This window comes from Syngnathoides biaculeatus, chromosome 2 (genome assembly GCF_019802595.1).
Source record: "Syngnathoides biaculeatus isolate LvHL_M chromosome 2, ASM1980259v1, whole genome shotgun sequence".
Taxonomy (NCBI): domain Eukaryota; kingdom Metazoa; phylum Chordata; class Actinopteri; order Syngnathiformes; family Syngnathidae; genus Syngnathoides; species Syngnathoides biaculeatus.
This window is the reverse complement of record NC_084641.1, coordinates 11105416-11130018: the sequence shown is the minus strand read 5'-3', so window position 1 is coordinate 11130018 and position 24603 is coordinate 11105416. Positions and strand designations below refer to the sequence as shown.

Below are 24603 nucleotides of genomic sequence, written 5' to 3'. Positions count from 1 at the left end.
ATTTACAAATAGGTGAGTCTCTGGTTAACCCGTGTGTCCGGCAAACTCGCCTCATAACAAAGCCAAAAGATAAGCAGAGCTTCAGTGTAGCATTAGCTAACAGTGTTTTCAGTGTTATCTTCTGATAGGCAAACTTCACTCAAATGTTCTGCTAAATTGGTTGTACCACAAGTAGCGCCACACGAACAGATCCATTTTCCCAGCTTTTAATGAGCCAAGCCACGTATCCACATGAGAAAAATGTCGCAAAATACCATGAAACATTTACTTTCACACTGTGGAATATGGGACTTTTTATTTGAATTGAAAAACTAGCGTCTTATATGAATGGTAGCAGGTGAACTACAGTGTAACTGTTCTGCCTGTCAATATATATTACTGGTATAGAAAGACAGACAAAGATACAAACAGTAATTAGTAATGAATTATGAATATTTTGGGGCCCAATGAGGTGAAATTAGATCATTTCCGCAGCAATTAATGTGTCATGAGAGGGTGCTTGGAAATGACTGTGCGTCAACTGGTGTAATTCAGCAGCCTGGTGATGAAGTACCTCCAGAAGTGAAAATACAATTGAAATTAATGAGCACTTGCTTGTTTTCTTCACAGTCTGTGCGCAGTAGCCTTCAGTTCATCGCAACGCTCTCCCTTTTGGTCTCATGGGCTGAGAAGTGGCTCAATCGCGTGAGATGAAACCACCCACTTCAATTTCAACTAGTGTTTCGGGAGATGTATATTTTTGACCAAAGAATGTTTACTCAGACATCTGGCAAGTGGTTTAAATTTCCCCAAAACTAACTACACGGGGTTTTTTGACCAGGTTGTTCATAACATCCTGCTTCCAAGTGGAGGAGTTCAAGTATCTTGGGGTCTTTTTCACGCGTGAGGGAAGGAGATGCGCGTCTGCAGTGATGCGGACTTTGTATCGGTCCGTTGTGGTAAAGAGGGAGCGAAGTCGAAAGGCGAAGCTCTCAATTTACCAGTCGATCTACGTTCCTACCCTTACCTGTGGGCATGAGCTTTGGGTCATGACCAAAAGAACAAGATCTTGGATACAAGCGGCCGAAAAGAGTTTCCTCCGCAGGGTGTCCGGGCTCTCCCTTAGAGATAGGGTGAGAAGCTCAGTCATCCGGGAGGGGCTCGCATTGAGAGGAGCCAAATTAGGTGGCTGGGGCATCTGATTCGGATGCCTCCCGGACGCCTCCCTACTGAGGTGTTCTGGGCATGTCCCACCGAAAAGAGACCCCAAGGACAACCCAGGACAGGCTGGAGAGACTATGTCTCTCAGCTGGCTTGGGAATGGCTCGGGATCCCTCCGTAAGTGATGGATGAAGTTGCCGGGGAAAGGGAAGTCTGGGTATCACTGCTGAAGCCACTTCCCCTACGTCCCGCCCCGGAAAAGCGGTAGAAAATGAATGGATGGATGTTCATAACATTCCTTTATTTTGAAGTATGACAGGAAAAGGTGAAGAACCTGAATTTTTTTTTTTTTTTTCTCCAAGTAAAGGTTTTGATGACATTGGTATTATCAGAGCATCACGGTAAGGTTTAATTAATTATCAAAGTACTGTAAATCTATTTCACCCAACAGTGTAAGTTTTTAATTTCTTTATATACTTAATGTCCATAAACTCACTACTCTTATTCTTATTTTAATCTTTTAATTGTATTATTTTGTTATCTTAATGTGTCATTCTAAAAGTCTGTTTTTGAAATGTTGATTGTGATGCATCTTAGGTAGTTGTCTTCCAATATAGTATCGCCAGTGTGATATTATTTTTGATTATCTTTTAACAAGCAAATGTGCCATTTTATTTAGTATAATTAACAAATTGGGATGAGGTCATTTGCTTAAAAATGGCAGCTACATGAGGACATTTGTGTGTGTTGTGATGGTTCTCCTCATATCTGTTCAGCGGGGTCAAAGGCTAAAATTTAATAATTTATGATTGTGTTAATCAGTGTGACAATCCATTTTGACAAAGATCTGCATTGCCTCTTTTCCACCACAGCCTCAGCATGTGATGGTTACTAGGCAACCAACAGCAGGATGTCTCAGTCAACTGGCTGGTCATCTGACCCCTATTAGCGATCTTAGTCTGAGTTTGTCTAGTTATATGATTTTCACTCATATTTCATAGAAATATGCGTTTAATACAGTATTGACACCAGAATAATGTTTGAGGTTAGTGAATTCCGTCCCATCACCTTTCTGTTTGGAATAATTGTTGCTGGCATGTGTTTGCATCTGACTTCTTGTTCATGTCATCTATTCCTGTCCTGTGATACAGCCGAGTTATTCTCACGCGTTTGCTAAGGCAAAGTAAGTTTATGTGTACATACAGTTTGAAATACATTTACCAAATTAATCCAAATTCAAATGAATCAGATTTAATGGAAAAAAATATTAGCATTTAAGTTTGATGGACGGACGGACTGACAGACAGACAGATAGACAGATAGATAGATAGATAGATAGATAGAGATAGATAGATAGATAGATAGATAGATAGATAGATAGATAGATAGATAGATAGATAGATAGATAGATAGATAGATAGATAGATAGATAGATAGATAGATAGATAGATAGATAGATAGATAGATAGATAGATAGATAGATAGATAGATAGATAGATAGATAGATAGATAGATAGATGCAGATGAGTGACATTACACAGAGATTGAAGCCTGCTCACAGAAAATCACTTACTCTTCACTGATTGTCTGCATAACACCATCTTTGTCATCCCTTTTCAAGCCCATTTTGGAGAATTTCCGTGTACCTTTCGGACTGTCACTTTGCCCTGAACTCAAAGTGCATAGAGTATTTTGTGGCAGCGGCGTTCACACGAAGCCATCAAAGGGCACCCGTTTGCCATGAACTGATGTATCGCTGCGCCGCAGACAAAGTGGAGATAAAGCCCACAAATCCAAGCAGCATGTGCCACACAGCCAAGCTCTCATATACAGAGACACAAACGTGGAAGCAATCATTCAAAAATAATCAAAGAGCCAGACGGATTGTTGGCTCTGCATTGCAACTGTTCTTTTCCCCACCTACAGGCAAATAGCTTCGCGCTACTCAAGTGTATGCTAATGTGTGATGATATGTTGCCGGAAAAGGTGAGATTATTTTCAAACACACTGTTTGTCATTCCAGGAGAATTCCAGCAACACATTACTTTGAGATTATGGCAACAATGACTCCTTCACTACACGCAGAAAATGGATTTAATTCAGCAACACTTTTTCCTGCATAATTTCTCCATCAACAGTCTCAAGGGTCAGGGGACATTTCATTGGAGAAACACGAGAACAGAAGGAATTTTGAAGTGCAGTTAGCAAATTAAAAGTAGCATGCACAGGCCTGAGAGTGTTGTTTAAATGCAGATGTGTCCCCTGAGAAATTTGAAAAGGAACAGACCACTCACTTGAAAATGAAATGCTGCTGTTTTATGGAGGAGGAAAACCTTTGGACAATGGTTTGCTGATACTGACAGCTGATGAATGTATAACATCCGCCTGAATATAACAAAAGTGACAGACATACGCTTACATGAGATTACATTTTTGGCATATTTGGTAGGGGAAAGTCTAAACTTGTTTAACCCTACGGGAAAGAGCAATAGACCTTTCACACGTACAGTAATAGCCAATCAGATAGCCCCATTGTTTTAACCCCTGGCTTGACCCGCCCCTCTTCTTGTCATCTCCCACAAGCGATGCTGGTTAGTCACGTGTTCTTTGAAAAGTTAATGTTGCAAAGAAAATGGTCGTCAGATGCACTTGGGGAACGTGCAATTCTGATGAAAGATATCCTGCTCGGTTACAAGGGGCCTGCTTGATTCATTTTCCAAACCCTAAAACACAGTTGACGAAGTGTCTACGATGGATTAAGGCTCCCGGAAGAGCGCACGTACAACTAAGTGTGGACGATATCAACAAACACAAGGCTCCATGTTCCAAGGTAAGTGAGGGAGAAGTATTTTCTCTGAGTTTGAGTTCATTATTATCAGTGCTTTATACATTTTAGGAGAACAACTTTCACTTTATTAGTGTATCATTGACCTGCTGAATGAAGTGTGTAATGTTTTATGCCAAAGAGTCAGGTTAGTGATACATAAATGCGCGATGTCATGCAAGAGAAATGTCTATTTGCCTATTTGTATCACATCAGACTTTTCAGACAAAGGACTGGGTTCGATTACTTGCAAAGACTAGAATGATATTACTCATGATCTTTCCAAGTAAAAAGTACTCACCCTGCTTTACACGCGCAGTGCGATTCCACTATTTTATCCTGTCGTATTTCAATATGAAGTTTGTGAGGCGTCGAACTTTTTTGCATCGACCGCCAACGTTTCACTGTAACTCTGACATTGCGTCCTCCTCCGTCCAAAATCTTATTTACGTGTACATATCCTTGCGTGAAATAGTTCTGTAGAACCCTCTATGACAAGTCTGGTGCATTTGGCAAAAAACATACCGCAATGTTTACCGGGAATACGCGATAGAGAATCCGCTTCAAACCTGTTCTGTCCAGTTGCCATTTTGGAAGATTGTGGGAGATGGCAAATGTTGCTAAGAGGGGCGGAGCTGAAGATCGCCGGTCGGAAAGGTCCATTGTCTCCTTCACATGATAACTGGTTGTGCCACTCTTGGCACCAATAAAAGAATTTAAAATTTTAAATTTAAAAGAATTAGTGATAACCGGTGATGAGTCTTTCTTCTTGCAGGAATTTTGACTGACCCTCCTCCACAGAATTCCTTTAACTCAGTCATACAATAGAATTGTGAGTGTGAATGGTTGTTTATTTCTACATCCCCTGCGATTTGCTGGCAACTAGTTCAGGGTGTGTCTCTCGGTCAAAATCAGCTGTGATAGTATGTCCTTGACAATAGTTAGGATTAGCGGTTTGGAAAACAGATGCACAGATGGAGCAGGTTTCTGCCAGACCTCTAGTTAAAATTATTAAATTTCATGCCCAGTTATCCTGTCGGAAGCCATTCACACATTCCTGACATTACATTTTTAAAATAAGATGAATCCAGTATTATGTGTTTTAACACAAAATCCATGGGTGGCACGGTGTATCAGATGGAAAATGTTGGACTCACAGTTCTGAGGACCCGGGTTCAATCCCAGCCCTCCCTATATGGAGTTTGCATATTCTCCCCATGCCTGCGTGGGTTTTCTCCAGGCACTCCAGTTTTCTCCCACATCCAAAAAACATGCAACATTAATTAGACACTCTAAACTCCCCTGATGTGTGAGTGTGAGTCCAGCTGTTTGCCTCAATGTGCCCTGCGATTGGCTGGCAACGAGTTCAGGGTGTACCCTGCCTCAAGCCCGTTGACAGTTAGGATAGGTTCCAGCATTCCCCGTGACCGTTGTGAGGGCAAGCGGCTAAGAAAATGGATGGATGGATGGATGGATGGATGGATGCATGTGGCCGACTGTTCAGCACAGTTTAGCGCCCTCACAGTTCAGAGGGCATGAGTTCAAATCCCAGCTCTGGCTTTCCTATGTGGACTTTCACTGTTCTCTCCATGCAAGTGTGGGTTTTCTCCTTTCCACTCCATTTTTCTCCCACATTCTGAAAACATGTATGGTAAGTTAATTGTCATAGGTGCGAATGTTTGTTTTGGTATCCCCTGCAATTCGCTGGTGACTAGTTCAAGAATAGACTCCATCTCAACTACATATTCTAAAGAGGACGAGTGTGATAGAATATGGATGTTTGACTGGAAATTAGTGCTTTCAGATTTGATAAAACTGAGAAGATAATAGAACATAATCTGAACTGTATTATCTCCTTTGTATATGCCCTACTTGTTGCAAACCTCTCGCTTGTTCAGACATCACACGCTAATGCAAAAATCAGCATTCGCATCTTGGAATGTCCAAACTGTCCACTGCAAGCATCCCACTTAATCCTCTGATGGGAAAATTGGCTCGATTCCACACTCATCCACCCAGGTTTATGTCTGCAATGGACGATTGTGTACTTGTTTCTGTGTGTGTTTGTTTTTTCAATGTTTAAACGTGTAATATTAGTGCTGAAAAAAATCTGACATTACAGTACATAATGATTTAAATGAATGCATTATTCACTGATAAGCAAACAAATGATGAAATACAATTTACATCCATCCCTGCATCCATTTTCTTTGCCGCTTATCCTGATGAGGGTCGTGGGGCGAGCTGTAGCCTATCCCAGCTGTCAATGGGCAGGAGGTGGGGTACACCCTGAACTGGTTGCCAGCCAATCGCAGGGCACATAGAGACAAACACCACACTCACAATCACACTGAGGGGCAAATTAGAGTGTCCAATTAATGTTGCATGTTTTTGGGATGTGGGAGAAAACCGGAGTGCCCGGAATAAACTCTCGCAGGCACAGGGAGAACACGCAAACTCCACACAGACGGGGCCAGGATCGAACCCGGGTCCTCAGAACTGTGAGGCCAACGCTTTAACAGCTGAGGCACCATGCCCAATTTACATAAATGTTCAGGACTCTGAAAAATCCAGATGGAACACTTCAAACTCCCAACCTCAGAACTGTGAGGCAGATGAGTTTAACACTCTTTCATTTTGCCACCTATTACCATATAATTATGGTTTTTGAGATTAAACTGTTGTTCAGCATTGTTATGACCACCGCTTCCACCTGATACAAACCATGATACATGAAACAAACAGTGGACACTACAGAACCTGTGACACCCAAACTAATAACTCACAAGATAACTAACTCCCCATGTCACAGATGTCAAATCCTGATCCGCGCCTACACATCATTTTATGTGGCCGGTGAAAGCTTGCAGCAACGTTGCCTGAAATTTTACTTTCATCATGAAAATGATGATGGTTTAACGCACGGGCAATAATGATATAGTGATACTGTAGTTAGGTTACCATGCAGAACATTTTCAGAAAGGGCCTTGCACTATCACCACACGCCTCTTCTTTTCAGTAAACAATGTGCAGCTCAACTTGTGGCTAAGGGATGTCATAGCTAGTATTGCGCCATTTTCCTAAAAAAAAAAAAAAAAAGTAAGCTCTTGCAATTTGATTTTAAATGTCATTAAACGTGTTCCTGTTTCAATAAAGTATAAGCAGTTTGTTCTGCATCTCCCTTACTGCTCGCCAAACCGTGAGCTTCAACCCAAGGCACGTACTGAGCCATGATTTTTGGCCTCCCATTACATCGCGATCAATTATATATTCTAACCGGCCCCCTTAGGGCAACCATAAGTATGATGCGACCCACAATGAAAATAAAGTTGAGACCCCAGACCTAAGTCACACATGACTTGGTCTCGTCATCCATCATTTGCACAAGCCACCTACTGGTTACTCTTCCTGATTAAAGGTGGCGTTTCACTGGCAGAATGAGAACTGCCATCGCACCGCACATCGGAGCCCGGAACTGGACAAGACAGGCGCAGAAGCCTCACGTCAGCTGTGATCCTCGTTATGCTGAGCAACACATTGTAATTGAGAAAAGGGGGCAGAGGGGTGCATACTTTATGCGCCACTCCAGGTATGACACTGAACCACTCTTCAATTGGTGATCCCGAGGTGGTAAAGAGCAGCAGATGGGGGCCCTGTGTCTTGAAAAAATAATAATTAAAAAAATAAACACTATATTTTGTCCAGCAAACTTTCCCTGAATCTTGGCGTCTGCTCCATTATGCAGCAACAAATGAAACAGCCCATGAGACTGAATCATCTCACTGAAACTACATTACAATTCAATATTTGTCAAAAAAAAAAAACTTTTTGAATGTGTAACCATGGAGACAGAGAGATACCAGGATTACTCCAAATTACAGAAACTACCGTTAGTCACTGTAATAGCACCAATATCAGTAAACGATGGTCAGGGGTGTCATTGAGATTATTTCCACAAATACCCTCCTTTAATTTCCGAGCCTTGTGTGTGAAATTACACGTGTTATCTTTGCAGTATTTCTGTCAGTACTGTATACTTGACTGCAAATATTGATGCATACATACATTCACAGCCCACTTCATTAGGCACCCTTAAAGAATCAAATACTAACCAATAAGAGCTGAAGAAACATCCAACCATCTACTATATGGCTTATCCTGTTCAGAATCATAAGGAGCTAAAGTCAATTCCACGTGACTTTATGCGAAAGGTACACTACGCCCGGGACTGGTCACCATTCACTGAAAGGGTACACAGACACAGACGATTCCCACATTCATTGAGTGGGAATTGATTCCGGCAGTAATGCATATGCAATATTTGATAATGGCAAAGATATGAGCAACAGCCCACATGTAAACCACAACTGTCAAAATAAACACATTGTTAAAATGACTGAATCAATCAAAACTGAGCATTATTGTCTTTGTTTTGGCAAACTTTTTATCCTGGATTACATGATGTAACATTGTGGTTAATTATGATGACAGCTAATGATGAACACAATTTGAGATGTTTTCTGTAAAACGAAGTTGGCAAGCATCCGCAACGCCCCCCAAAAGCGCACATGTTGCCGACCGATGCGCGAAAACACGGTACTGCTCTCGTCGCAACAATTTCCTTTCTATTTGGTAAGCAAACCCGAGCTCAAAGACGTATAAAGTTGTGTAAAGAAAAGTGTGTGGGTGCGTGTACCTTTCGATGCGGGCAGATACGGTCCAGCGTGCGGCGACAGTGCCAAGTAGTCCAAAGGTGCTCAATCAGTCACGACGTGCTTCGTGGGTGCAGCTACCCATATTTGGTTCACACAAAGCGCCAGCATCCAACAGCGTCTCCCCGCCTTCGGAACATCCAGCTGCCGTGCAGTCCCCTCCTCGCTGGCCTCTTCTCCCTCTTTTTCTGCGCATGTGGCGCGCCAGTGCGCACCACTGACGCAACCACCTTGTGCGCAAAAGCTGCACCTCACTCCGCCACCCTCAGCTGACAATTTCGGCACCCGTTGAAATGTGTAATCACCGTTGGATGAAAGCAGGTTATGGCGTTTAATTGCATCTATTTCGGTAACCGCCACCAACACCAGGTATCTCACCTGATAAATGAGAAACTGGTTAAAAGGATCCAGGAGGGACGCTGCTGCCCTCAAGCGGACAAATTAGACGCTGCAGTCACGTATGCGTCTGATCCATGCTATTAACTAAACTGTAGAGCTGCCAAGGCTAAAAATTGACATGCGAGACCTCTCTATGATCCTACCGCCAATACATCTTTTTGTCATGTTTTTAAAGAGTACTTCGGGTGGGAGAAAAGTGAGCGGCTACTGCTGTCCTGAATTGAAAACAACAAAAACTTTGAGTTCATGTTGCCCTGCCAGATAGACGAAAGTTGTTGGGGTTTTTTCTGAAACAAAGTTCAATTTATCCCCCAGGATCTACAGAGGAATGTCATAAATAGTTCCACAGAGACAATCACAAGAGATATGTATCAAATGATTGGCTGGTCTGCTAGCTCTCGTCAGCGGTATAGGACGTGATCCATTTCACTGCCAAAAGAGTAAAAGGCTGCCATTTACCCAAAAAGTCAATTAGCCACTCCCTAACCTAAAAAATCATTTATCTGTATTTCCATTTTTTTTAAACTTCTCACATTCAGCAGGAATTATCATGCAAGCCATTGACCTCGTTTTCCTAATCACGCTGGCTTGGCTGTCAAGTGTCGTACAAGTGGACCGATTTGTCGACAAGTGGAAAGCTTCGTCTTCTGCCACATGAAATTTGTGACTGTGGAGTCAAGGTGAAAAGGTCCAAACATAATGTAACTGTCATGCACAAACCAAAATGTCATGGTAGTTATTAGTCCTCTTATTTACTTGTTTTAAAAGCTTAAAGGTCAAGTGTCATGAAATGGATGATTTTTAGTATGTTATTAATGAAAAAACGGCAGCCGGTATGGACCATCCATTTTTTCACCACAAAACATGATTTTGACGTGTGTGGCTTTTTGTACCTCCCGCCATGAAAATCCTCTCAAGGGATTGTTTTCGAGAAGGAGCAGGAAGTGACGTACGGGGCAGCAGCGCCCTCCAGTGGAGTATTGTTTCTATTAGTTTTACCTGTGGGAAGCTAGCTTGTTGTTCCTTCGTGTTAGCCAAAAATATCGCCTTGCTGCATTGCATTGATCGTCGGACGGTTTCTGTGTCGGGCTCCCCGTCGAAGGCTGCCACGTGGGGCTCGCGGATGGCGGCGGCTCTGAACAATGCTTCAGACAATGGCGCACTCAGCCGCGTGTGACGACAACGCCGTAAAGCGGCCCGGCTGGGCGCCAAGATAAGCCACGTCGGCGCCGAAAATGAGCCACCCCGGGAAGGCCAGTCGGCCAGGTTGGCTCGTCGGAGCGGGCCGCCGGCCTTGTCGGCAATGGTGGCTCGTCTGCCGCGGAAGTGGATCGGATGGGGAGGTGGTTTGACCGTGATCGCATACCATCTAAATATGGCTCGAAACAATAGGGTAATATTGCCCCAGTAACTTCACTCGGTTTCTTCTTCGAAAACAGCTTCCATGTCAGAAGGGGCATGTTCGTCTCCCACAGGAGGGGCCACAGCGTGTTTTCAATGCCGAATGTCTGGGGTGACGTCACGGACAGGGGATTCAGCCAATATGGCGACCACTTTGATGTCAAATGACACTTTTGCAACTTTGCGCATAGATGACGTGCTCTCCGCTCATATTTACAGTATTTTTTTCGTATAGACGTTGAAGTGAATAATGTTATATGTATTTTTCATTACTATATCTATTTTAGAATATTTATAGGGATATCGCTTGACCTTTAACATTTGTCTTTAGATGCTGGTACTAATGGGTTGTCAAGGGACCCATAGCAGAAAAATCTTTCACTTCACAATTACAGTAGCTCAGTGGTTAGAGCACTGGTTTGGTAAACCAGGGGTTGTGGGTTCATATCCCACTGGGGCCTCCACTCCCTGAGAAGAGTTGCGTCAGGAAGGGCATCCGGTGTAAAATTGTGCCAAACATACATGTGCGTTCATCTGAGATGACACGCTGTGGTGACGCCGAAAGAAACTTAAAGTATTTATACAAAACCACCAGTTGCATCCCTGAATGAAAGGAGTATTATTTATCTTGGAATATTTCAACATAAATACTCATAACCTGTTGAATGGAATTGGTCTTAAGAAATTCATTTTAAATTAAATTCATTGGCCCTTGTAAGGATAAGCAGCTTGAAAAATGGGTCTACCGTGAAGTCCACTGCTTCGGCTGACAAGATGGCTGTCAAAAGAGAGGAGGTTTTTAAAAAAAGCATTCAGTGTTGCCACCTTACCAACTTGGTCACTCTAATTAGCAACTTTATCTTTTCACTCCCCCAAAAAAGCAACTAACAAGTTTAATTCACAAAATGATCAGAATCCTTTCAACATTGTTTTGGGAATGATAACTAAGGAATCCAATGGTGGACATGATATATTTATTCATACATTCCAAAAGCACTTCATATTTTGGTAACAATTGACCTGCAGAATGTTTTTCACGTTGCCTCATCTGCATAACTCTACATTGGGGAAAAAAAAATAAAAGCATGAGAGCTAGACATTTTTGTATGCTTGCAGGGATGAGACAGAGATTGCAGGTTGTTGTGTATGATACATCAAAGCAATGTCAGAGCTTTTGATGGTCCCTATATTAAATTACAGAGGACTAATTATTTTGGTATATTTGTTTCATATGTGCATCAGTCCTACCCCGAAATGCAGGTACATGTATTGTTAATTGGTTTGTGGACCACCAACGCAGCATTACAGTGTCCCAGTAGCCAATTGGGGCTGAACACAGCCAGACCAGACCAAGAGAGGAGGGAATCATAATCCATCAACCTGTGACATACTTCGCATATGAGACAAGGTTCATTAAGACATACCTTTATGAAACTCAACTACACACACATATAGACTGCAGTAAATGGAGAAATTCCTTATTGGACACTCAAACATCTAACGAAAGCTTTAAATGTCCTGTAGTTAGGCGATTTAGAACTCCAAAAAATGACTCTCTAACATGAACTTTAAATAAAAGCATAAACTTTTTTTTTTTTTAAACAGTTTGTTTTGTTACAAGAGCTCCTATTTAAGGCTCTTCTGACAGTTACTTCTGTTCGACCCAGTTTTGTATGTATTTCATGTATATTTGACAAAGAAACCCCTTTCCTCTGATTGGTTGCCTCCTTGTAGAAGACTCACTTGTGAGAGCAAATGTGTTATCTTGACAGCGCTAGCTCGGAAGCGGAAAGGTCAGCAGAGAAATTCTCTGGTGACGTAAGTAAGGCTGAGAAAGTCAAATGACATGATTTCAGAAAAAAATGTCAGAAAAACATCTGGAAAGGGGGTTTGCATGGACAATTTCAAATCATATTACATCCTAAATATTACTGTACCACAAAAAGTTGCTTGGGCAAAATATGTCCCCTCTAAGATTTGGAAATTTTTAGGCTTCCAACAGCTACTGATCATTTTCGTTGTATAGGAAGATAAGCCCAATTTGTCTGGGAAGTTATTATTTTTAAAAAATACATTAAAACAACATACTTGTTAAATGTTCAATGAAATGAAGATTCGATTTAATGGTTCTTTTGGACCATCTACTGAATCCTCAGCGGACCTGAGGCGGTTAGATCACACACATCTATCAAGATCCTCTCTATGGGTGGTGATTGATGACGTTTTGCAATGGTCACAATATTTAACTTTAAATGTTTGATTCACAGCAATCATATCAAAACTGTTTGATGTAACAGAAGCATACAAAAAGTGACAACTGATGAAGCAGTCAAATTCATGTTTCATATGGTTTAATGTTAATGTTCCGTATGTATAAAAGGATTAACAATAGTACTTTGAATGAGATGCGAAGAATTCTTAAAGGGATTCAAAACAATCTATCCGCCATTTTCTGTGCCGCTCATTCTCATGAGGATATCGGGATTGCTGGAGTCGATCCCAGCTGTCTTTGGGCAGGAGGCAGGGTACACCCTAAACTGGTTGCCAGCCAATCGCAGGGCACATAGAGACAAACAACAGTCACACTCACAATCACACCTAGGGGCTATTTAGAGTCTCGAATAAATCCATGTTTTTGGGATGTGGGAGTGTCCAGAGAAAACCCACCAGAAAACCCCAGAACATGCAAATGCTACACATATGGGCCTAGGATTTGAACCACAGTCCTCAGAACTGTGAGGGTAACACTCTAACCAGTGTACCACTGTGTCAAAACGTTCATAACCATTCAAAGATGTTCAAAATATATTGTTCCACCATCAAACAGTTGTAAGTGCATTCATTTTGCCACCAACAACCATTTGAAATCCCCCAAACTGAAGCCATACAGTAAAAGCAAATATTAAATAACAATAAGCCAATAGGACTGGGAATGTTTGCATTGGAGTGAGCCTGCCTAAGGTAATCATCTATCAGTGGCGTCCTGACTGAGCCAAGGTCAAAGAACCATTATTTGGATTAATTGAACACCTGAATTGACACTAACGTCCTGGCATTATGTTAAGAAAAATGACCGCTCCCCTTAAAAAAAAAAAAAAAAAAAAAAAAAAAAGCTTTATCCTGGAAACTGCCAATCCGTACATTTGTACAAATAGCGTAAAGAAGTTTTTTTGTCCACAGATATATAAATAAAAGGCAAATAAACTCCCTGGAGATATAAAATCCCTCAATAGATAAATAGCAAATTGTAATCAGTACAACCCCCACTCTCATTCCACAATCTTTAAATGTGCAGTAAGGTTAAGATGGAAAAAAAAAAACCAGCAGTAAAAAATGATCCCAAACATCGGGGCAACCTAATGATGGGTCTCAGTGCCTTTAACATTTCACATCATGGAGTACATTAAATGGTGATGTAGCCCAAGAGGGCATCATGTATCTGTAAAGCTGCATTAATAAAAATCATTACGAGTTGAATTAATGTGCATTTAAAGCCCTAGTCTTTGACGCTGGGGTTGTTAAGCTTTTCATAAGCACATGAACAGGTATTATTACCCTTCAAAAAAAATACATGACTCAGTGAGTTCAAGAAATACCTTCAAGGTCTGAACCAATGCAAATAGCTGTCACTGAGGAGGATTTTGGCTCCATTTGACCCCAATTACTGAGCAACCGCCACAGAAATAGAGCGTTTGTGGAGCAATTATTGTCCACTTGCATCATCCACACTAGAGCCTCTGTTGCAAGTCAGTCTCTAATTTGGCGACTAATTATTCCAAATGTGAATGGGAAATCCACATCTTAGTTTTATTCTCATCTCAAAGTAGGATGACTCTTTGCGTTCTGCTAACACAGAGATGTACTTTCATGTTGACTGACTTTTTTTTCTTTTTTTACCATTGCACTAACAATGATTTTTTTATATATATCTTTTCCTTTCGGCTTGTCCCGTTAGGGGTCACCACAGCCTTCAGTGTATGGCTTCTTTAATAATGTATACATTAGGTAAAAACATGAAAGTAATTCTCCAAGGAAATAACATTTCCATCTATAAATTCTAACAGCCCTGAGATCTAGATACCCTGATATGGAGTTGGTGAGACCAGATAACGTGGTTAAGAGAGGACACTCAGCTGTGCTCTAGTCCGACTCCCGCTGGAGATTTTTCTCATAGTTCTTCTGGCAGATGTGGACGCGGCGGGTGAAATAGTCTGGCTCAGAAATGGCCTTGAGGAGGTCGGTCTGGATCAAGGCGATGTCATAAAGCTCCGAGATGCAGGCTGTGCGAGTGTGAGAGCCGTCTGGCTCCATGAAAACCTGGACCAGACACAGTCTGTTTTTAAATACAGTACAAGTGTATTGGAAGTTACAATGCAGAAACATTTCACCCCACGCAAACATACAAAAGAACAATCAAATATGCGCCATTTCATTATTATAAGTCTTGCCTGCTTGTAGATATGATTGCTCTACAAGAGACAAGTGATTTTGAGAGACAATGTTTCGAAAAAAAATTTGAATCAGAAACTACAAAGTGGTGTCATCAATAATGTATGTGAGACAGGAACAACAGTAACTTTTTACTTACTTAAAACACTGAGATAGATATCAAACATTTGTTGTTCTTGCGAGCTAAAATTGTTTGGACCAGGTCCAACACACATCAATGACTGCAGAGATTTCTTTTTAGTGCTCCTTCGTCCTCTGATGTCATGCAATTCGGAATTCAAAAAAATTCGACAGGAATGAGCTTCTAAACACGCTTAAACTTCCGAGCTCAGTTCAGTTCGAATAAAAAAAATTAAAAAAAAAAACTTTGGTGGGCTTCTTTTTTGCAACAGCAAACTGTGACAGTTAGAGGGAAGGGGGGAGAAGAAGAAGAATGTATTACCGCAAGTTACCAGATGTACAATAAGCAGCCTCACATTCAAAGCATTAAGACTTTAGCTTTACATTGTGGGGATAATTGGCTTGGGAAATGGATGGTTGGACTGATTTTGACCAAAAATGTAATGGCTTCTGCCTGGGTCTATAAAAACAAAGTTTATTTATTTTGACATTGGGCTCATTTCCAAAGTTATAAAAAGGAAAAAAAAAATCCAACTCACTAGAATGGAAAATAAATAGCTTTTGGCGACTGCATGGAGAGCACAGCATGAGGGCTTTGATGCTCCTACTGGACAAAGTTTCTCCAAATTTGATCACATAATTTCTAATGTCCGACTTTCATCAACTGGACTAAAGAGAAAAGGAAGCGTAGGGGTGGAAGCCACAGTACTTGAAGTTGCTTTAAAATATTCTTATAAAGTAAGTTTCTTTCGGCTTGTCCCTTTCGGGGTCGCCACAGCGTGTTTCAAATATATATATTATATACATACATACAAAGACATTTACTGCCACCCATTTCCTGAGCAGGGAAACCCTAGACTGCCAGGCATTTGAGCAATTTCACTCATTTTGAAAGCCCCATAGAATATTGAGTACTAAGACTATGTAAACACCAAAACCACCAAAAGAAAGATCACTCTCTCCTTTCATCAGAAAAAAAGTTTCTCTATTTTAGACCATTCATTAGTAATCAGCAGTAAAATAAATATAGGCTACTTTCAGCCAAATCCAATTCTGGAGGCAAAAAACAGAAAACGGCCTTTTTCTGAAAGCAGAAAGATCAATGTCAATGACTTTGACACCAATATTTTTTTTTCTCTTTAGTAAAGACATAAAACAACATTGAGAAAGTAATTTTGACAGAAACAATTTATTTACAAATAAAATTATGTGCACAATCAAGATTACAGAAATGCACGAATGAATGGGGCTCCCACACTTGTCCTTTCTCGCTCGTAATTCTTCTCTACCATTTGCTCAATAGTCCAGGTTTTTATTACATTGCACATCTAGCAAAGCTTTCTCAACATCTGGATTACATTCTTAGGTGGCGTTGAATGGGATCTTGTGTGGTTGTCATTGTCCTTGAAAACAGTCCCTTCTTCCGCAGTCATAACTATTACTATAAAAATACTTTGCTGAAAATGGTGTAGTGGGACATGAAGGAAGAAGCTTTCAATTACGTTTTTTGTTGGCACCGTCCAATGGATTGGGAGTCTGCTGGATGCATAACCTGTAAGTTAAAAAAAAAAAAAAGAACAATTACTACAGAATACTTTTTATTTTTTATTGATTTTTTGCAAGGGTAAAAACTATATAAACTTTTCTTCTCCACAATGGTAAAAGAAATTCGACTCACGAGTGTTCGATTATTGCAAGATGGATGAGCTGGAAATGGAAAATTCAAATCTGTACTGTCAACAGATGTTATATTGTAATGTGAACTATCCATCCATCCATCCATCCAATTTCTGTACCATTTTATCCTCACAAGAGTTGCGGGTGGGCTACAGCCTATCCCAGCTATTGTCAGGCGAGAGGCAGGGTGGGTACACCCTGAACTGGTCATCAGCCAATCGTAGGGTACATTTAACAAACAACCATTCGCACAGACACACAGACACCTAAGGGCAATTTAGTCTTCATTTAATCTACCATAATATGAACTACTTCGACAATTGTATTTATGCATAAGGGAGTGAGGAGCGCATATGCTGGTTTTGTCGCTAACACGAGCTGCAAAGGAGTTACCTTCGTCTCCATTTATCATCCAGAGGAAGTTCAAGATGAAGCTCGGCTGCTTCCAGGCGATCCAGAGGGAGTTCACTCATCTGATGATTCCAGATTCCATTTACTCAAATCCTGGTTGCCCAACAATCAGCTGGCAAGGGGCTGAGAGCATCTCACCATATGGGCCGGCATTCTGGGAGTGAGCTTTGCAATATAGAGATCACCACGGAGTGTCATTCCTTTTTTTCCTTGCATGATCTTAGGTGTCACTCCTGTCGATTGCAAGGAATAATATTTTTCTTGCCTTGTCGGAATTAATAGTACCGAATTTTTTTTATTTTGTCTTCTCTCTCGCTGTCTTCCACCATGCCTCTTATCGTGTCTGGCAGCCCACTTTCTTCTTCTTCTTCAATCAGACGGAGGGATGTTCACTTCAAAGCATTGTTACCCTCTACAGCGTGCCATTCCTCATTGTAGTTATCAAGAGACTTCACGACCACGCATAAATTGCACAAAACCCTCCCCCACCAATCTCTGTTAAAAAACGCCATTGACATTTTTAGACGGCATTAGCAGGGAATAGCGCAATTGTGAATGACATCTTTGTATCCCAAAGACAGGGAATGAGTGAAAAATGAATGCAGAAAAGTGCCCTCTGTTCATTACACGCGATATGAAATATTACAAATGATTGTTCAAATGAGATTGACAATGGGCGTGAAAAAGAAGTGTGGGGGTTGGGGGTGGGCCAAAGGTCATGGTTGTGTGCTACCTTGGGATGCACTACAGTATCCTCATCATTCTGTCGTATGTTGTCATCTATGAAGATGTGTTGAACGTGCTCATCAAAGGGATCCACCCACAACGGCTTCCCTCCCTGGATGGAGAACTTTTTAGTTACCCACCTGATGAAGGAATAAAACAGTGGGAAGTGAATAAGGGTGTATTCGGGAGACTGAAGTCACCTCAATTATACAGAGGGAATTGGGTGTACCATTCGTAGTCATCCTGGAAGCCTCCGAGCCCATTTGCACTGCTAAAGAATTGGTACAGCCCTCTCTCTCCGTCATTGGTCGACAGTCGCTCTGCACCTCTGGTGAGAAGAACCCCTTTCGGGCTGCAGCGGATCTTTCCTGGTGTCTTGTTCACACTTAACTGAGCAGGAGACAAGTTCAGTTATAACATTATTTTCACATTTTAATAAATGATGTCACGTGACTAAGAAAGTGTACCTGGATTGGCTGGGTGTTGGGTTCTGACATCCTTTGTTAATGTCTGTGACCTAAACTAACCCTGCCTGTTTTACACTGAATTTAGACGTTGAATTTCAGACAGTGAATTTTAGCCAGTTAAATCTCAGGAGACTGAAAATATTGTGTATGAATTTTGAAAGGTTGATTTTATTTTTTTTATATGCCGAACTTGTTAACATTGAAAAGTTAAACTGACGTACATCTATTGAAAATGTGATCACTTTGAAATAATGTGAATTTTAAAATGTAGTCAAAATATGTATACAAAAATACAACATGAAATTTACAGTGATACGTTTAATTTAAATCCAACCACTCCCAGAAAATGTCCTGGCTGTAGCGAGTAAACAGCATTACAATTTGTGAATCAAAAAAAGTCATTTCTTTTCAAATAAACATCGCCCTTTGTACATTATGGAGCAACTGAGTGACGGTTGTCATGTTTGCAAAGGTCGAGTGAAACTTTAAATCAGTGATTAGAGACAATACTCGGATTGAGTGTGACGATTTTACCTTCAGATCAGGGAGATCAGGAAACAGTGGATGGGCACCCTGGGTCAATGCTTTGGATACAGCACTTAGCACACGTGGTAGGTCACTTCCAAACGTACGAAAGTGGATGGCAAACTCGGTCCCTTCCTGAGTCAGGTCTTTAAGCAGCTGGAAAAATGATGGAAGAATCCAGTGGTAGAGTCGTCCATCCTCAGCCTTTATTGTCAGCTCTCTGTCTCCCTGCGGAGAGGTCAGTGGGTCAACTCAAAATGTCGTCTCAAGATCTTATTTGTTGGAGCTCTGAAAGAAGACTCGCAGTCATATTAGGAAGACCCCAGCTTCACCATAGGAGTCAGCACATGACCGCAAAGGTTTTCAGTGGTTCATTTCTTTTTGTAACAATTATCCGTCCATTTTCTGTACAACTTATCCTCACTAGGGTCACTACCTCTCTCGTCGCCAGCCAATCACAGGGGACATCCTACTATTTGCGCCCTCTTGCGGTTTTCAGTGTGAAAATAATGGATAAGCGGCTCAGAAAATGGATGGATGGCTATCATAATGTGCTCATAATTTCACATATACGTCACTCTGGAGTATAAGTCGCACCCCTGGCAAAACTGTGAAAAAAAACTGTAACTTATAGTCCGAAAAATACGGTATGTCAAATCATGGTCTAAAGTTTTGGTGTGGGTGAACAAATTTAATTACAGTGAAGGAATTTCATTGCAGTAAGTTCGCACCCATTAGTTCTGTCATCTTGTAATGTTGGTTTGACTTGAATAAATGATCTGCCTATAGCAGTGACTGTCAACATTTATGGAGCCAAGGAACATATTTTATAATTGGAAAATTTCAGAGCCACCAATAAACAAAAATGTCAGAAAAAGGTGGATACAATAATTACTGGATGTACTTCCTCCCATTTAATTTGTTAGTAATATACAATTTTTTGGTTCTGTCTGTCACTGTGACTCACTGACAAATAGATGAACAAAGATACAGTGAAGAAAATAAGTATTTGAACTTATATTGCAAGTTCTCCCACTTAGAAATCATGGCGGGATCTGAAATTTTCATCGTAGGTGCATGTCCACTGTGAGAGAGATAATTCAAAAAGAAAAATCCAGAAATCACAATATATGATTTTTTTTTAACAATTTATTTGTGTGATACAGCTGCAAATAAGTATTTGAACACCCGAGAAAACCAATGTCAATATTTAGTACAGTAGTCTTTGTTTACAATGACAGAGGTCAAATATTTCTTGTAGCTGTTCACCTGGTTTGCACACACTGCAGGAGGAATTTTAGCCCAATCCTCCACACAGAACTTCTCTAGATCAGACAGGTTTCTGGGCTGTCGCTGAGAAAAATTGAGTTTCAGCTCCCTCTCGAGATTTTCTATTGGGTATGGGTCTGGAGACTGGCTAGGCCACGCCAGAACCTTGATATGCTTCTTTCGGAGGCACTCCTTGGTTTTCCTGGCTGTGTGCTTTGGGTCATTGTCATGTTGAAAGACCCAGCCATGACCCATCTTCAATGCTCTGACTGAGGGAAAGAGGTCCTTCCCCAAAATCTCACAATACATGGCCGCAGTCATCCTCTCCTTAATACAGTGTAGACGTCCTGTCCCATGTGCAGAAAAAAAACTAAAAGGATGATGCTACCACCCCCATGGTTCACAATGGTGATGGTGTTCTTGGGATGAAACTCATCATTCGTCTTTCTCCAAACACGGTTAGTGGAATTATGACCAAAAAGTTCCATTTTGGTCTCATCTAACCACAAAACTTTCTCCCATGACTCCACTGTATCATCCAAATGGTCATTGGCAAACTTAAGACAGGCCCTGACATGTGGTGGTTTATGCAGGGGAACCTTCCGTGCCATGTATGATTTCAAACCATGACATTTTAGTGTATTACTAACAGTCACCTTGGAAACGGTGGTCCCAGCTCTTTTCAGGTCATTGACCAAGTCCTGTCGTGTAGTCCTGGGCTGATTCCTAACCTTTCTAAGGATCATTGAGACCCCACAAGGTGATATCTTGCACGGGGATCCACTCCGATTGAGATTGACCATCATGTTTAGCTTCTTCCATTTTGTAATGATTGCTCCAACAGTGCACCTTTTTTCCACCAAGCTGCTTGGCAATTTCTCCATAGCCCTTTCCAGACGTGTGGAGTTGTACAATTTTGTCTCTGGTGTCTTTGGACAGCTCTTTGGTCTTGGCCATGTTACAAGTTTGAGTCTTACTGATTGTATGAGGTGGACATGTGTCTTTATGCAGCTAACGCCCTCACAGAGGTGCATCTGATTCAGGATAATACATGGAGTGGAGGTGGACTTTTAAAGGCGAACTAACAGCTCTTTGAGGTTCAAATTTCTAGCTGATGGACAGGTGTTCAAATACTTATTAGGAGTTGTATCACACAAATCGTTAAAAAAAAAATCATACATTGTGATTTCTGGATTTTTCTTTTTAGATTCTCTCTCTCACAGTGACATCCACCTACGATGGAAATTTCAGACCCCTCCAAGATTTCTAAGCGGGAGAACTTGCAATATAGCAGGGTGTTCAAATACTTATTTTCTTCACTGTACATGATCATAAAAATATATATCTTTCAGTAATTCAGTAAATGAACAAATCATTTCAATATACATTATACTCACATCTTATGTAATTGATCAGTTATGGTTTGTTTTTTTAAACTAGGGTTAAAAATGAATTGTTTGCTTTTTGCATTGTCCTGTTTTTGGTGTGTTTCATTTGTCCTGTTTGTATGTATGTATGAGGACACTTACCTTTACACCTTCAGGCCAGCGTAGCAAGTTGAGATGTTCCTCCAGAATCCCACGAAAACGTTTACCTGCAGCAGAGGTGAACCCACGAGCAGCTCCAAACTGAGAGTAGTAGTTGATCGCATCATCACATGGTGGAAGCAGGGAAGGAGAGTTACTCAACCATTCCCACTTGCCTATGAATGGAAAGAGACATTTGATATATAGACCAGACTGATATTAAGGACCTCTACTGGATCATTTTCTGTTAGTTTTTGACTGGTCAGCACATCTGCCTCTCAGTTCTGAGAACTTGGGTTCAAATCCAGCTGCACCTGTATGGAGTTTGCATGTTCTTCCCTTGCTTTTGTGGATTTTCTCAGGGTACTAGGGTTTCTTCCCACATCCCAAAAACATGCATGTTATTTTAATTAAAGACTCTAAATTTTTTGTGGGTGTGAATGTTTGATTGTTCAAATGTGCCCTGCCATTGGCTCGCAACTAGTTCAAGCTGTACTCCACCTCGAGCCCAAAGACGGCTGAGATAGGCTCCAGCACACCTCCAACCCGAGTGAGGATAATCAGTGCGGAAAATGGATGGCTCTTTTACAACTTAAAAAAATTGTATGTATGAAAACTTTGCACTCAGGTGACCACCCAGCTTCTCTTCCCCAACTCTCCCATGTTACATATGGAAATTAGTCAAAAATTAGTCACACATGAGGTATAATACGGTGGATAAGATGGAAAGCGTTGGCTTAACAGTTCTAACGTCCCGGGGTCAATCCCGGACCCGCCTGTGTGGAGTTTGCATGTTCTCCCCGTGCCTGCGTGGGTTTTCTCCAGGCTGTCTGGTTTCCTCCCACATCCCAAAACCATCCAACAATAATTGTACACTATAAATTTCCCCTTGGTGTTATTGTGAGTGTGCCTGTTTGTCTCGATGTGCCCTGCGATTGGCTGGCAACCAGTACAGGTTGTACCTCACCTCCTGCCAGTTGACAGCCACGATAAGACTCCAGCACTCCCTGCACCCTTTATGAGGATAAGCGGCTAAGAAAATGGATGGATGAGGTATAATCCATTGCAAGATTTCATATCTCAAATATATTCTCTCCCAATTGACCGTGTTGTCATACTAGAGCATCTTCAACTGCGGGAGACTAATTTCTTGTGTGTTTTTGACATACTTTGTGAATAAAGATGATTATGAATGAAGGAATCTATCTAGTGACATTCTTCAATCCTTAATGCCTCATCTCCAGATATGTTTCACAGTACTATATTACCAACCCATGTGCTGTGAGAGCTCGTCTTGCGGGAAAAGATCAAATTTCACGTAATTGATTTGTAAATGTATATTCATTTACGATGAATATGAGCCTTTGTTAATCAAGCTATGCCAGCAACATACAGACAAGTAGAACAGTTAAACGCTTCCATTAACAGGGATGCCAAACTCATTGTCACCGGGCACACTGTCGTGATTGTTTGGTTCAGAAGGCCATTATAACTGGGAAACCATTGTCCATTATTCTCACAAGGGTTGCAGTTTCCCAGCTAACATTGGGCAAAAGGCAGACTACACCCTGAACTAGTCACAGGCCATATATTGACACCATCACTGAGCGGGAATTGATCCCACGCTGCCCGCACCAAAGTCAAGCGTGTGGACAACTACATCATCAGTGACCTGACTAGAAAATTATATTTAATCTTTTTATTATATCTGCACAACAAATTGATAGGTACTTTTGAAATCAGAACATACAAGCATACTAGTTTGTTCAGCTATTGTTCAAGTTCCTGTAAAAAGGGTTTTAGCTACAATTTTTCAAATATCTCAGCGTTATTACTTGCATATGGCAATTTGAAATGTTATCCAGATTTTGGCAAGAATCAAGGAAGAATACACAATTTGCTTTGGCCGGGTACATAAAATGATGGGGTGAGCCGGATCTTGGCCTGGGATCTCGAGTTCAAAGACCGTGCACTATTGTTGAAAGTTCATTTAACCTGTGCTCCCATACGGTGCAAAAAAAAAACCACTCATTATTTCTTTAGGAAAATACGTACTTTTGTGACCTTTTGGGTAGTGCGCCGTGAGATTTTTCTCTTGTAAAATATGCTCCTTGACTTCCAAGGGCTGGGAAATACTACATTCCTGTCATTCGACAAACGTCGCATTGATTTCAAAATGTACATTCTGGTGGTGATGGAGAGGAAATGCTAGCATAAAGGCTGCTTCCAACACTGAATTCGGCATATCCTTTGGCTTTCCGCATCACCCGAGTCAGCATATCGGTGGAACCGAAACTCTCGTGGTTAGGGTTGAAGAAGAAAAAAAAATGTATTACCTTTACACATTTTGCCCCATGTGACAGTCGTCATAAAATAATCCAGAGCAGCCACTGTCCCTTGGCACGTTACTGCGTCTGACACCAGAATGGTGTTGTTGAGGTCCACGTGTAGGATTATTTTTTTATTCTGCTCGTGAATAGCAGGAAACACCGATGGGTCCAAGTTCGTCCCGTTAGCAGGTTCAGAGACATCTGAGTAATTGGTGTCATTGTTGTCTTCAGCTTGGGGGCTGTTGTTTACACTGATGTCGGCCATGACTATACACAGATATTCAGTTTTACTATCTACTGGCCACCGATGTGAAAATTACAGCCGGTTGTTCGACTTCCTCATCACCCTCATTTAAATTCTTCTTCTGCGGGTTAATATCCTACGGAATGACTTGAGCGCCACCCTTCGGAGATACAAGTGGCTTCCCCGCGCCACATAAGATCCTTGTTGCCCCTCCTAATTTAAATTCGTGAACACGTGAAGAAAACAATAGAAAACATTAATATACAATAATAGTAATTTTGTTCATCAATTTATTGTAGAAAGGCCCTGAAGCCCAGCCAGAAAGGAGACATGGGCGGGAGGCAAAGAGCAATACCTCAATGTGTTATCAATTATTTTATTTA

The 24603-nt window shown here is 41.2% G+C and overlaps 2 protein-coding genes across 4 annotated transcripts in view; both read right to left on the bottom strand.

Annotated features, from left to right (window-relative positions):
- LOC133507818 (kelch domain-containing protein 8B-like) overlaps positions 1 to 8796 on the bottom strand; it is an 86472-nt gene extending 77676 nt beyond the window's left edge. The window contains exon 1 of the mRNA XM_061833294.1: positions 8661 to 8796. The gene's annotated coding sequence lies outside the window, so the exon portion shown is untranslated. The remainder of the gene's footprint in view (positions 1 to 8660) is intronic.
- Positions 8797 to 11445: 2649 nt separating this feature from the next.
- Positions 11446 to 24357, bottom strand: si:dkey-32e6.3 (uncharacterized). 3 transcript variants are annotated; one of them, XR_009796909.1, is made up of 7 exons: positions 23983 to 24357; positions 21650 to 21822; positions 18861 to 19079; positions 18089 to 18249; positions 17867 to 17999; positions 17116 to 17298; positions 16216 to 16597 (listed from the first exon to the last, which is right to left on the bottom strand). XR_009796909.1 is itself a non-coding variant. In XM_061833267.1 (6 exons), the coding sequence occupies exons 1-6, from the start codon at positions 24239 to 24241 to the stop codon at positions 14617 to 14619; spliced, it is 1122 nt and encodes a 373-aa protein (XP_061689251.1). In that variant the 5' UTR covers positions 24242 to 24356; the 3' UTR covers positions 11446 to 14616. The 3 variants fall into 3 exon arrangements, 2 of the variants coding, with proteins under 2 accessions (XP_061689251.1, XP_061689264.1); XM_061833267.1 differs by lacking the exons at positions 16216 to 16597; positions 17116 to 17298 and adding an exon at positions 11446 to 14793 and having other exon boundaries at positions 23983 to 24356; XM_061833280.1 differs by lacking the exon at positions 17116 to 17298.
- Between the last annotated feature and the right edge of the window lie 246 nt (positions 24358 to 24603).